The sequence below is a fragment of the Solanum stenotomum genome, chromosome 2 (assembly GCF_019186545.1).
Source record: "Solanum stenotomum isolate F172 chromosome 2, ASM1918654v1, whole genome shotgun sequence".
Lineage (NCBI taxonomy): Eukaryota > Viridiplantae > Streptophyta > Magnoliopsida > Solanales > Solanaceae > Solanum > Solanum stenotomum.
This window is the reverse complement of record NC_064283.1, coordinates 20,720,593-20,736,297: the sequence shown is the minus strand read 5'-3', so window position 1 is coordinate 20,736,297 and position 15,705 is coordinate 20,720,593. Positions and strand designations below refer to the sequence as shown.

At 34.4% G+C, this 15,705-nt stretch overlaps 1 protein-coding gene across 1 annotated transcript; it reads right to left on the bottom strand.

Annotated features, from left to right (window-relative positions):
- Nucleotides 1-311: 311 nt before the first annotated feature.
- On the bottom strand, nt 312-2,848 carry LOC125856320 (receptor-like protein CLAVATA2). The gene has a single exon (XM_049535834.1). It carries the CDS (start codon nt 2,632-2,634, stop codon nt 394-396), a length of 2,241 nt encoding a protein of 746 aa, XP_049391791.1. The 5' UTR covers nt 2,635-2,848; the 3' UTR covers nt 312-393.
- Nucleotides 2,849-15,705: the final 12,857 nt, after the last annotated feature.

Below are 15,705 nucleotides of genomic sequence, written 5' to 3'. Positions count from 1 at the left end.
GAAGACCGATGAATTGGTAAGGAGCGGGTTTCCCTTTAACAGGCTTTACACAACATGAATCTGAATTAATTGATCTATGCATTCTGGATGTAAAATGGTTATACTAAAAAGTTTTGGTGGTTATAGACCCTCCATGTTCTTGATGGTGTAGTAACTCAAATAGACAAAGCCATAGAAAAACTATTCCATTGAAAGTATCACACAGCAGAAAAACAACATTCAACTGTTCTGAGGCATCTTCAAATATAACATTCAACTAACTAAAATCAACATGAAGCATTGTTAACTAGTTAAAAAAAATAAAGGGCTGATTAGTAAACAAGATATGCTTGAAGCAGTTTTGCTATATGATACAATTCACAAGTTGCTATACAATGTGATCACTTATCACTTTCAACCTGCTAAACTTTTTGTTTGCAGAATACAGCTTCTTGTTCGAGATGAACAAAATAAAACAACAACGCCAACATAGAAGCTAACTAAAGCACTTATACAGAAAATCCAAACTGATAATGGTCCCTCTTCCATTTCCTCTTCAAATTTCTTACCTGGCTCTACAGGCAAAGTTCTTTGACAGACATTACCAGATGATTCCATACATAAGTCCGGATTCCCAGCAAATGCTCCAGGAAATTTCCAATAACCTCGGTTTGTCGGAATAACACCAGAGAAACAATTATATGACAGATTTAAAACTGTCAAATTTCTGAGGACAGTAATGTTTTCAGGGATGTGGCCAGATAAAGAATTATGTGATAAATCAAGGGCTTTTAGCTTCTGCAACTTCCCTAAACTCCCTGGAACTGGACCATTAAGAAAATTGTATGACAAATTAAGGTACTCCAAACCATGTAATCCGAACAGACCCTCTGGAATTTCACCATGAAGCAAATTGTCAGACAGATCAATTCCAATTGTGGTTGTCAGGTTATAGTTGAAGCTCAAACTAGTTTCATCAGCAATGAGCGAAAGTTTGATATCCAGGCTTCGAGCTGAAATTGATGGTACTGCAGGAATGGTTTTCCTAATGTCGCCGTTGTAGAAATTGGGACTAGTGTTAAAGTTACCATCTGGTATATATCCCGAGAACTTGTTTCCAGAAAAATCCAGAGTATGAATTGCCTGAAATGTAAACAACCAACTTGGCAGAGATCCACTGAACTTGTTCCGAGCAAGGGAGAGGAATTTGAGGTTCGACCATTTGGTTATTGCATCATTTAGAGATCCTGAGAGATTGTTAGAGCTCAGGTCAACAACTTCCAACGACTTGCAGCCTGCCAATGTCAGCGGGATCTCACCAGAAATCTTGTTGTTTCCTATATCAAATATCTTTAGACTATCCAACGCATCAAGCACTGGCTGAATTTCCCCAGAAAGATTATTACTGTTTAGTATCAGCACCAGTAGTTGGAAACATCCTACGATGTTCAAAGGAATCGAGCCAGTGAGGAAGTTATGTGAGAGATCAATCACCTGTAGATAGGTCAAATTACCAATCCTTTCTGGTATTTCACCCACAAGAAGATTATAAGACAGAAACAATGCTTGCAAGCTCTTCAATTCTGTTATGGTTACAGGAATATTACCAGAGAACTGATTGTGAGACAGGTCAAGAAGTAGAAGTCCAGACTTGTCCGATGCCTCAACAATCCTACTTGGAATCTTCCCTGATAGCTCATTATAACTCAAGTCCAACAAACATAACCTCTCTGAAAAAACCAGTCTAGGCGAGATACCATATCGTAATTCATTATGTGACAAGTTGAGCTGTGTCAAACCCCCAAGACTCGAGATACACGTTGGTATACCTCCAAGAATCGAATTGTTTGCTAAATTAAGCAGTGTAAGTGATTCCCTTGACGAATATAAACAAGGCAAAGTGCCCGACAAAAAATTAGACTCAAGATTAAGTGTGACCAATTCTTGGTTAAAATCACCCACATTTCCCATCAAACTATTGTGAGACAAGTCAAGATACTTCAAAGACATCAAATTCAACAAGCTCTTAGGTATATCCCCATGAAACCTATTAAACCCCAAGTTAAGTTTTTCAAGTGACATTGAGACATTCCCTATCCACATTGGGATTTCACCACTCAACATGTTATGACTAAGGTCAAGCTCAATTAACTTACTCATAGTTGTTGCAAATGTACTAGGAATAAGAAGAGTAAACTTATTATAGCTAAGATCTAAGGTCTTAAGGCTCCACAACTTCCATAAACAAGAAGGTATTGAATTGTTAAAGCTATTATGAGACAACACAAGGGTTTCAAGAAAAGTAAGATTACACAAACAAGGATGAACCTGTCCTGACAAGTTAAACCTTGTGAGGTTAAGTCCAGTGACCCGTCCGGTCTGGTTAGACCGGGTAACACCAGTCCAGTTTGATAGAGGAACATTGACATCCCAGCTTGGTAAAGGGGTTTCTTGAAACTGTAACTTGAAGAACAAAAGCAAACCCATGTCCTCTTCTGTTTCAAGATTGACAACCTCAGTTGCATTAGTATCAAAAGAAAGAGGAAATGCAGATGAAAATGGGTTCAAGAAAGGGAAAATCAAGAAGAATAGGATAAAGATTGAAACTTTGAAGGAATAAGAGGTTGTACAAGGTTCAAGAACTGATTCTGCCATGGAGGTAAGGTAGAGGTGAAAAAGATTAGTGTTTGTGTGAGAGATAACTAAGGAAGGAAGGAGAAAGGGGAAAGGGGAAATGGGGGTCCCTGGACAGGGTTTACAGGCACAGTATGTGTGAAAGGAATCAGTACTGAGTAGCAGTAGTGAGTATAGAGAGAGTAAGCTGAAAGTAGGTACTTCATTGAGAGTCGCCACTAAAGAACCAACATTCTTTCTTGTTTCTAGTTTTCTTTTTTAGTACTTATTTTATTGAGAGGCACACACTCTCTATTTCCTCACTTTTTTTTTATGATTGTGTGTTTGAGGTTGGTCTTTTGCGCACTTTAACTGCACCATATCATTTGATATTGTATACACTGCATCATATTATTTGATGATAAATAAAAGTACTAATTGTCATTTCATATACTAGTAGCATTTTGCTACTCCCAATATTATAGAAACGAAAAATACCTCTTTGAAAAAAGAAAAGAAAAAAAAAATTAAAAAACAGTCCCAATGAAAAAAAAAAAAAAATAGAGGCAAAAGGTGTTTGGTGTGCCTGGAGAAGTGTAAAACTAAAGTAAAGTAGACAACTTCACTTTTCTTTTCTTTTTCAAATTCTCTTTAAAGAGAGCCTTTATTATATGTATGTAAGTGAGCGTGTGAAACCATATCAACAATTATGCTCTTCTTCCGTTCACTTTCGAGTTGTCAATGGTACGCTTCAATCGATTATTTTATTAAATTCATATAATATTAATTTTATAGTTATTCTATTTTATAATATTTAAATATTATCACGATTATTTTAGTATCAGTTCGATTCGATTGATTTTCAAATTTGTTTTATAATATCATAAAACTTTGGCAAAAACTGTATCTCTAAATACTTTTATTATTTTAAAAGCGATGAATTAATGTAACATAAAAAAAACGATAAGAATATAGATGCATCCCGCTATTTTATGGTAGTGTAAAACAAAATTAAGGAAAAATGAAAAGCTAAAGTACACGAGTGAAAATAAATTAATCATGATATGACTCAAGAACTTACTCTACTAAGATTCAGAGAGTGTTTGGCTTAGGTTAAAAGTAGTTTTTAGTCGCCAAGAATATTTCGATATTTTAAAAACGATTTTTAAAAAGTTAAAAGTAGGTACTCTTACTTTTTATTTTTTAACTTAAAAGTTGCTGAAGTTTGATTTTCTAAAAACTACTTTTAAAAAAGAGGAAATTTCGCAAATAGCCACTAAAAATAACTTAATTAGACTTCATAGCTATAATTTGATAATTACGATTTGTAGCTATATTTTAAAGGGAGGAAAGAGACGAGGGCGATTGGGAGAGGGAGGAGAGAGGACAGAGAGTGGAGAGAGGTAAATTGTATTTGTATATTTGTTGAATTGTATATGTATATCATTCTGTATGTAACTGTATACATATGTATTTGTATATTTGGCGAGTGAGAATGGGAGAGGGAGGAGAGAGGTGAGTGAGATTGGGAGAGGATGAGAGAGGCGAGCGAGAGAGGACAGACAGTGGAGAGAGGCGAATTGTATTTGTATATCTGTCATATAATTGTATATATATAATTTGTATATGTATAATATGTATTTGTATATGTATAAGAGAGAAGAGAGGAAGAGAGATAGAGGCGCATGTAATTAAAGCTAAATAGAGGTTGTGAGTGTGATTAATTTAAACTATAGTTAAGTCAGCTAATTAACTAGTAATATATGTTTGCTTAGCCGCATAATTTCTCCTTTAAATATTACTTTTTAAGGATAAGACAAATGGGCCCCAAGTATCCAATAAGAAAAACTTAAGTTATACAAATTGAAATCATCTAATATACTTTACAATTTGCTATTCAAGATCATTGTAATATTTTATAGCATACTAATCAATATGCTAGAACAGATTTCGTTCCAATAAAAGTAACATGATAGATTTTGAAGTTGAGATAAGCGTTATTAAGTGTTTCCAGGCCCAAGGCAAACTTTAATGTTTCATTATTTTAAAATTTATAGACAAAATATATTTTGCGCATGTAAATTAATTATTCAGTATGATTTAATATTTTTTATTTATTTTTTATAAATTTTGATACTATTATAAATTTATAAAGACAGTTGCAGTTTTATTTTTTTTAATAAAATTTGAACAACATTTAGATTTGATACGGTTTGATTAGGTTATGTAACACCCTATAACTCATAATACATGTGTGTCATAATCTAAACCGCCGTGAGAGGGGCACCAACACTAAATCCCCAATGGAAGAACCACTAAATAACTAAAACAATAGTCTCATTAATTAAAGTCAAGAAATTCATAGTTAAAATCATTAACAAAAACAATTAAAGATTACTCCCCCTAAAATTTGAAAGTCGTGTATTGAAACATCTAACGTATTCTAGAATATGGGGATGCAATCCCAAATTAAATGAAATATATATTCGGAAAATAAATAAAGAAGAGATGAATCCATGATTGTCCAGAAGATGCAACCCACACTTAGAATCAGGAAACATGAGAATCACAACCGAGGTCAGCCGTTGAAATATGTCTTGTACTATACAAAGAAGAGCAAGTGTAGTATCAGTACATAAAAATAATAGTATATGGCTAGGATCATCGGCTAGTTCTAATTTAAAAAATATGAACAAGTAACTATAATTTAGTAAAATAAGATAACACATGTATAACCCAAGCCAATAAAAATAAACAAGACTCTTAGTCTTCAACCTGACTTAAAAGTCACATGGTACATGTCCAACAACATCACAATGACTAAATCTGGTTCACTCATGGAACCAATACACAAAAGAAAATTAACATGTACCAGGTGTGGTATCCGAGCTAGTGATATAGAACATGTACCAAGTGTGGTACTCGAGCCAACTAATAGATATTCTATACTGGGTATGGTACCCGAGCCAACTGATAATCTGTGCCAAGCGTGGCACTCGAGCCAACTAATAGATATTTTATACTGGGTATGGTACCCGAGACAACTGGTAATCTGTACCAAGTATGGTACCCAAGCCAATCGAGAATCATAGACATCACACAATCAGAACCACAATGAATACAACTACACTCGTAAGATCACAGGAATTAAGACAAAATCATTTCATGAGATTGACAATAGCATATCATTTCACATTCCCTTTTTACTTCCTAATCATGTATTGTACAAGCAATACTAATGAAACGTGTAACATGCACACATAACGTATATTGGAAAACAACTCAACTATCATCTACCTCAAAACAAATCTGAATGCTCTATTGAATATGGGTCTTCCCTTGTTGTGAAGCTTTAGGTTGTTCTTGGGCTAAAACTAATAACACAACACAAAATCAAACCCCGAGCGGTCTAAATATTCCTAGATTATATCTTAATCCCAACCCTAAGGCAACCTCATGATCATCTCAGTCAACCCAGGGTTTTCCCACCAATAATTTAGAACTATTAATTTTGTGTTAACACTAGCGAATTGTGGTAATAGAATAATGAACAAACAATTTATAGACATTACTAGGGTCCTACACCCCATAATCCTGGTTATATCAGATTTCCCTCTAATGCTATGCCGAACTCTACAGTCTACCCTAGGCCACAACTATCAATTCTAAGGATGTGATTTTATTACTATAGAAATTCAGTGAGAGCTAAGTCATTGTGGTTTCTCGAATGGAGGTGGGTGTTGTAGTAGTGGTGATGACGGTAATTAACTGATTTGTTTGTTTTGCTTATTTGGAGTGGTCCCATATGTGTATATAGTTGAGTGATTGATAATGAGTCTTACATTTGGAGAAATTTACTTCTTAAGTCATTGTTTTTTCTTCATTCTTGGAATTACTATGAAGTACCATTGATATTTTGTTAGAAGTCACAGGCAACTATCGTAGAAACTCGAAGCTTCATAATTTGAAAATGAAATTTTCGCAATTAAACTCTGTTTCAAGTGGGTATTATTGCAAAAGATCAGTTACATATTGAGGAGCCTAAATACAAAATTTGATTGATTTAGGGAAGTTTTTGAGGTGTTTTTGGACGAGTTTGGTACTTGAATTTAAGGAAGAAAACAATGTTTATTTTTTTGTATAACATTGTATATTATTATGTATGGTTATATAAATACCTCTTACAATATTGTATAATATCATTGAGGGTATAATATTTTATATCAAGTTTTTAAATATTATTATAAAAATAAAATATAATTTTTTTTTGTATAATATTGTAAACCGAATGTATAATGTTGTATATTGAATTGTGTTTTGGGCTAAAGATTTGTAATGTATGTTTTGGACTATATTTTTGCAATGTAAGTTAGGTAATTGTATAATTCAGAAATTTTTCTCTTTTTATTTGTTTGATACTATCAATTTAGGCATGAGCTTGAGTAGTAATTTTGTGAGTGTTAACAAAATAAAAGACTTTCTGACACCTAGGCGGCTAGGCCCATGGTTATGACTCTCTATATATAACTTATTCTTATTTGTAGGTTGTGATGACTGTATTTTTAAAAAGTAGAATTGATCCATCTTAATTGATACTTGTGTCATCAGAGGTTAGGATTTCTTGCATATTTCATGTTTTGTGTCTTAGTTTAAAACTTATCTTGCATGTTATTGAAGCAAAATAAAAATTATTGTTTTGCCTAGAAAATGATAATAAACTTTCTTTGATATGTCTTTTAAATTTTAGCCTACTTATATATTGTTACCACTAGTTAGCCCCTTTGAACTTGTGACCTTTTCTTTGTGTCATGACTCAAATCTACACCCAAAAAATTAAATTAAAATTAAATTAATCATATTAGGCTCCTGCATCCTATGAACATTCTTTGCTAGTATAAATTACAACAGTGATACTTAACAATACAAACTTATCTTCTTAGACAAACATCTGATCATAATATTAATTCATGTCAGAATGAAATATCATATTAGTATTCAAAGAAATTACTAGCTAGAATATGACACATTGTTAGAATAAGGTGTTTAGTAACTTATGCTACTGTTATATACACCAAAACTAAGATTCCTTAATAAAAAATTTAAAATTTGGGCACAATTATAACTGTTATGTTTATATTGGTCTTTAACAAGGAAAATTTCATATTACTCACAATTTTTTCATGTAATATCATTTTTCATTATATCTTAATTCTGTCTCATAAAGTGAGAGAATTTTTTTTTTTAAAAAAAATATTAGAAAAATCCAAATGCAATAAAAAGGAACAAATTTTAGTGGATGTTGCTGCTACATTTGGTGGCGAACTTGCTTTGGGAAGAAATGTATTAGTAGCTTATATGTCATGTGAGGGTTACAATTCTAAAGATTAAATACTTATTAGCGAGTGTTTGGTAAATGAAGATATTTATACTACTTTTCAGCTTTCACATACGAAAATATGAAATTCATACTCATGTGACAAGCCAGGGCCCTAAAAAAGTAACTAATGAAATATTGCATTTAGATGTAATGACCCCCTAGGTCATTTTCTCTATTTTTGATATTTTCAGCATTTAGAAATTTTCTATAACTACCTCAAGTCATTTATGACTTGCTGGAACTGACAGGTTAGTCACCAGATAGTTCGTTTGATTTTTTGTGTAAGTTTCTTATTATAGAGCTTTTAAAATTTAGATGTTTGACTTCAATCAAGTTTTGATAAACGACCTCAGAATGCTATTGTAATGGTTTTGTTAGCTTCGAAACGTCGATTTTGGTCTAGTTAGACCTTTGATTTGGGTCCCTAGGTTTCTGAGCTCATTATGAGGTATCTTGTGGCTTTTTGCTAAAAATAGAGTATGGGATGTGGAACCCACTTTTCATTGAAACAATCTTCATCGAAAGTTTTGATATTTTTGTTGAGTCTAGAATATCAAATTTGGTTGGATTGCATAGTTCATTTTTTGTTCACGGGGTTTGAACAAATCCTAAGCTCCCCCGTCGGGGCATTTATCAATTCTAAGTTGAGATGGTGTAACCTTTGCTAGTGCACCATGCTTTACTCTTTGCATCCGCGCGCTTGGATCCCTGTTTGCGAAGGCCAATGCAATTAGATTTCGTGATCTCGTGCTTGGCGCCACGTTCGTGAAGGGTAGTTTCTTGGTCTTCTCTTTCATGATCATTGACCATCATGATTGCGATAAAAGGTCAGTGGATCAGGTCAAGGATTGACCATTGCGATCACGACCCGTGGGGCCCTACGATCACGATAAGTAAGTGTCAAGTCTATTAATTGTTGGTTCAACAACTTCATCTCATTCCTCTTGAATTTCCCTCTATTAAAGCTGGTTGTGAGCTCCTTTTTTTAGAGAAAATCAGTAATTGTTGTTGGGAATTGATGGGGCATTGGTTGGGGTTATGTTATGGGTCGATTGTATTGTGTTTGTGTTGTAAGTTCTTATCGAATCCCTTCTTTTCGATTCTTTGGTGGTGTGTTCTTGAGCTAGCTTCTTGTAGGATATTTTAAGCCTTGTTTAGGCTTTATTGTACATATCTTTGGGGCATAAGTTCCTTGAGCTTGTGCGTACCTATTGGTGGAGTCAACTTATGATTCTTATGTGTGGTCTCACAGGCTCATTTTTTACCCGATTTTGGGCTCGAGATTCTTTATGGTGATATGTGTATCGATTCGCTCATGTTGATGTGTACATCACCAAATTGATAGTGTGACATCATTTCGATTCGCTCATGTTGATGTGTACATCACCAAATTGATAGTGTGACGTCATTTGGAGGCTGCTGGGAAAGGTAAAGCCCTGTTGTAGTGAATTTAGAGCACACATGATCGACTTTGAGGTAGGCTACAACTTATTGATCCTAGACTCAGCTCGTTGATTGTTTTAGTATAATGAATTGCTAGTTTTTGGGCTGGGTTAGCTAGTATAATTCTTGTTGATATCCCTATTGCTTTATCAGACTTATATCAGGTTTATTCGGGTACCGTATTACATATTCTTGCCTCTATTAATGATTATGCTCTTGTGATTTATGTATGGGTTAGGATTGCCTTGTTGTTTCTTAGCCTTAGCCTAGGTTTGGCTAGTGTGTGCGTTAGATTTTAGCCTTGCTGGCTCATGCGGTTCATTTATGGGTTAGATATGACCATTCATGTTGGACTTTGAACTTTAGAAACCATTTTCTATATCAATATTGGCTACTTGTGATTTTTTGGGTGCTTAATCTTGTCTTAGGTGATTGTCCCTATTTTTGTGTGACTAGATCTTTCTGATGTTAGATTTTGGGAAGGATCATCTTTTATGTGGTGGCCTTCCGTTGTAAGATCTTGGGAGGTACTAACTATTTGTAAGGTTTTGGGAGAAGCTAGGTTCTTAGTGTTATTCTGATGTAAGATTCTAGAGTCGACTAGTTGTTCCAATGTAAGATTTCAAGAGATGCTTAGTCTTGTTGTGACTTTCCGATGTAAGATTCTTAGAAAAACTAGTTATTTCGATGTAAGATTTTGAGAAGAATCTAGGTTCGTATGGTACCCCAATGTTAGATTCTAGGAATGACTGGCCTTCTGATGTAAGAATTTGGAAGAGGCTGGCCTTTGTTGTACCAATCCTGATGTAAAATTCTAAGATGAGTTATACCTTCTTCGTGACTATTTCGATGTTAGATTCTGGGTAGTCCTTTCTTGAGTTTATGGTAGATGTTTTTGGTTGTTCTTAGTACTGTTTTTTCTTAATATTAGCGCTCATGTGTACTCGTCGGGTTTATAGGGGTCTAGTCATGTTTATTTCCTCTATCTCGTCTCTTATGTGCACCTTCTAAGATTATGCAGGTCCAATTAGGTTTTCTTTAACTTAGATTTCTTGAATTCGATCTTAGACTCTCCCTATGCGACAAGATTATTTTACGACTATTGTTCTCTTATATCTGACTTACTTATCGTTTTACTTACTCGCATTTTATGATGTTTTTGAAATCTCGAGCTCGGTTGACCTATGATGCTACTGTGTACCCATTGTTTTGGTACTCATACTACACTCTGCATCTTTTTTCCTTATGAAGATCCAAATTCTAGTCGACCGCATTGATCCTCGTGTGTATCATATATCATATCTCATGTTCATATTTATAGTATGTGAAAATTTTACAAACAACTAGTAGTTGAAACATAATGAGCCTCCTTAGCTATATCTTTCCTAATTACGTAACGTAGTTATAGTTTATATTTCTATGCATGACTGTGTTTGTATACCTCGTTAGATTTTTTTAATACAAATTGGACTCTTAATTTAATTAATGAACTATATGGGAATTACGATTATTAAATGAAAAACAATCCCACAAATCACGTCTATTGTATGTGATTAGAGTTTCTTACCAAATTGGACTGTTGAAGCTTAAGACTTCCTCCTTGAAATGAAGAACTTCATTCACTAGGTTTCATGAGGTCAAAAAAGCTTTAAAAATCAAGAAAATTCTTTTAATTTTGTAATGTCCCATTTCTTGTAAATTTGCTTTTAATTATGGAATAACCATTTTGTACTTCTCTTTAGTATTTTCATACTTACTTTGTGTTTCGAAAATGATTGGTGTGGTCACCGATGTGATCATAGGTGTTTTTTGGTGATTTGACCCCTCTTGAGTTGAGAATTCATGACAGAGTTGACGTTGGTCAATATTTTGAGTTTTAAGCATCGATAGGAATTCCATCAGATCCATAGCATTTGGAATGTCGAGTTTAAGCAAGTTAGGTGATTGGTAAGGTTTCCGAGGTCTTAGGTTGAGTTTTGGGTATTTGAGTGAGAAGTTGAGTTTTAAGCCATAAGAGTAGTCTGGGAAGGTAATTCCATTATTTGACCTCTATTCGGAAATATGATGATTATATTGAGTCCAAAATGTCAAATTTAGTGGGGTAGCCTGCAAAATTTATTTATATCGGACCCCAAATAATTTCCAACGGTCCGGTCTGAGACTTGAATTTAGGCCTTTTTCTTGATTTTCTGCTATCTGCTGCCCTAGCGTGTTCGCAAAGAGAAGAGTGTGTGTGAGGCGCGAGCATGGATGATCTAGTGCGTTCGCGGAGTGTCAAGGGGTTATAGAGGTGCGATCGCAGAATTGGGCCTATGCGGAGGCCACGATCATGTGAAGGTTCTGCGTTCGCGGAGCCATAATTAATGGCCTGGCAAGGAAACCTTCCCCTTTTTCTCATTTCCTTCATTTTTACTCATTTGGGAGCTTCTGGGAGGAGATTTTTTGGGGTTTCTTGAGGAGATTCATTTGGGTAAGTGCTTTCATCAATTCCTTATGGAATTCTTCAAGTTTTATCTTCCGCAAACATCTTTAAATCACGATTTCAATGTGGATTTTTGGGGGTTTTCCCTTAAGTTTGAAAAATGGTATTTTCATGATTTGGAACTTGAATCTTGCTTGTTATTAATGGATTTTCAATTACGAACTCCTCTTGACTTGTAGAATTTGATTTTCAGCAAAAAATAATAATCTGATTTAACCCTTTCAATATTTAAAGTGATTTTTGAACTATTTTATCCCCAGTTTCTAATCTTATCAATATGAGTATCATTGAGCTCTTTTTGATGAACTCTATACATTCTTTATAGTTGAGAATTGTTTCGGTGATTGTGTGGTTGAGGAAATGCTCCGATAGAGTTGTTCGAGTGAAGTTTCAGCCTTCGAGGTAAGTCGGCTATCCTTCTTTTAGACTTAGATGAGTAACTAACCTCTTGGAAGTCAATTGTGAAATGAGTAATAGCATGAGTCTTAGAAATTGGTAGGTGTTGACTTCATTGTTTAGTTCGTATGTTGCCCATTTGTGGTGTTTAGCCCGTGTAGAGGCTTGTGTGATACCTCTGAAAATCGTGATATTAGAATAATTGCCCGAGCGAGGGGTTGTGTGACCTATAATTATTTTGTTATTGAGATGCCCGAGTTGTGGGGCTTGAGTTGATTTTTGAACATCTTAAAATAAAAGAAATGCTTTCTAAGTGGTAAAAACTGATTTCAAATGGTTCCCTCCATTGTCCCTATCATTTGAGGAAGTGTTTCATGACTTGTTGAATTTAAGAACTTAATACTATTTTAAATCCTTGATGAATTGATTATTCCTTTGTGCTATATTTCTTGTGATGCATTCATCCTCATGCAACGTAGCATTGATCATGTAAATATTAGAAAGTGGAGAAATACTATCTTTTCGAGAAAGAAAATGTTACACCTTACTTATATCCTTGACCACGAGTTAGATGGCAAGTTGATGAGATATTGATATTTTGAGATTGGTATATAGACTGCGAGTTCCCCCATGGGTCCTTGTCTGAAAACTAAATGCTCGGCAAGGTGTATACGACAGGTTGTGCGACGACCTTGGTTCCACCACATCATTTCATCATTCATTACATTGCATTTGGCCAACTTTGTCGTGTTATGTGCCTTGATTATTTGTATCCTTTTGTGTTTACTTTATTCACGTTGTTATTATATAAACTGGCGGCACTGATGACAGAGTGAGACTTTTCTGCGTGCATGTGGAAGCATTTCATAGTTTAGTTCTTAAGTCTATTTAGTTGTGTATACTCAGTCAGTCTAACCTACTGATTACATGTGATTTGTACTCACCCCTACTTTTGTTATCCCTTTGATGCAGTAACTAGTCAGGTTGATCATCGTAGCAGTTTGATTGGTTCGAGCGGCTTTTCCTCTTTCAGAGTTGTGGTGTTTTTTGAATCGTCATTGGTCTCCATCTATCATTAACAGTCTTTAACTTTATTTTCAAAGACTTGAGAAGTATATCAGAATTATTAGATGCTCTTTATACTTATGCTACTAGGTTTTGGGAACTTCTTTGTTGTCTTCTTATTGTTGTGGCCTGACGTTCTTTCTAGAGTCTCGTATATGTTTTTCTTTTGGCTTACACATCATTTTGGGATTCTCGAGATGTGTCCCAGCATGACCTCGACTTTTGGATCATGACAGATTTCTTCATGCATTATAAACAAGTATTCAGTTCATACTTCCTAATTATACAAATCAAAGAAAAAAAATTTAGTTCCAAATCACGAACTCAAAAAGTTGATTTCTCACAGATTTATTTGTTAGATCTTCTTTTAAAATTCAGTTTGTATTTGTGATACTTTATTAAATTGTATGTGTATCGATTGATTACTAGATGTATATCGAAGAACAATTTTGATTTGTATTTGAATGGATTGATTACTAGAATTTTGATGATTTGTATAATTTATGAAAGAATCATTTTGTTTTGTATTTGTATAGGTTAATTAATGGATATGTATCAGAAAATTGTTTGATTTATATTTGTATCGATTGATTATTGGATATATATTGACGATCTATTTTGATTTGTATTTATATAGACCGATTACTTAAGTTATAATGATATGTATAATTTAAACAACTAATGAATTATATCCCTATATTTCTTATATTTTGATACAAAAGGCAAATATACAATCTCTAGTTGTTGATTATGCCAACAAATCATCACTAAAATATCTCAATATATCATAATATTTATATACAATTTACACAACACACTCCTACTGATTTCACAAAGGCATTTAACAATTACTTTTTGTCCACCAAATTTATCAGATCTATCACTTCACAAACTATAGCACAATTTCATTATTAATTTGGGGAGGAAAGAAGGTGAAAAAAAAGAGAGAAGAAGAAGCTGAAAGCCGTGGGGAAGGGGAGAAAGAAAGAAATGAGGGATTGGGTCAGTGGGAAGAATGGTGAGGGTGGTGATAGAAAGAGGAAAAGAAATGGAGGGGATGGGGAAGAGAGGAAAGAAGTGAAAATTAATATTTAGTCATTTTTTTGGTCTTTTTATTTTATTTTTCTTTTTAAAAAAATTATTTTTGGTCTAAAATTTTGTGTTACTCTCTTTTTGTGCGTGAAATCATGCATTTGGTTCCATGTCAACAATTAAGTTGTCACATAAGCTTGGTCAATGATCAAAGCGATTTAATATGTTGAGTTTTATTGAGTTTAAGTGTTTAGTTGACAAATAGTTAAGTAGAATGGTTCATAATATAAACTCATACAAGTACAAGGGTCCACCAGACCATTCCGCCAAATTGTTAAGCCTAAGTTCTCAAATCATAAGAGGAAATTCACAACCAATGTCAAAATGAATCTTGGTGCCTATTGGCTTGGAAGGCTAAGAAAATGCTTTGATTTCTTTAAGGGAGATACTTTCGGATCATACAATAAACTGTCTGGGCATTTATATTGTAACGACCTTTCATGTATTTATGGTTGAGCTATTCGTAAAAGAAATCGTGTGAAAAAACTTCTGGAGTAGTAAGTTGAAAATTCCTGGCTAGACTAAGCTTGGAATAAATCTGAACAAGATGAAGTCTAGAGAAATCCATGGAAAGGATTGGGTAAAATTGTAACACCCCAGATTCAAAATAGAGGGAATAGAATGTTAGAACCTCAAGGTGCCACCTCACAAGGACCAACCATGATGAATCCATGGAAGAGCACCCTGAAAACTGTCTGATGTAGTAGCCCTACTAGGACCCACGCCCAGTGGATGGGTCCACAGGCCGTGTCTAGGGGTCTCTTGGATGGCAAAAAAATCTCGGAATCCACCCACGCTTGACCAGGACGGACCGTAGGTCCATCCACGGTCCGTCAGTGGGGTCTCGTGGATCAAGTTTTGGGCAGTTATGTTGAGGGCATAATGGGACTTTTTGGAATCATATAGACTTAAGTGGTGTCATTTTACCCTAGACTAGACCACCTATATCAGTGTTTTAGACCCCTAAATTAAGTCATTTAAATCATTCTCTCAACTTACCAAAATAATTGGGTTCCTTTCTCAAATAATTCTCTCTCTAGAAATTTCAAGAAGAAGATGAGGTTCAAGCTAGGTCAAGTCAAGTTTCCATTCTTTCAAGCTTTGTGGGCTTTGTAATCAAGGTATGATGGTTTATTTATCCTTGGAATCCTTTAATCCATGGAGCCCCATGATTTACCTAATTTAGAAGAAGAATTCTCTTAGTCAAATTAGGGTTTCTTCAAATGTTATGGGTTATGATCTAATTGAGTGGATTACG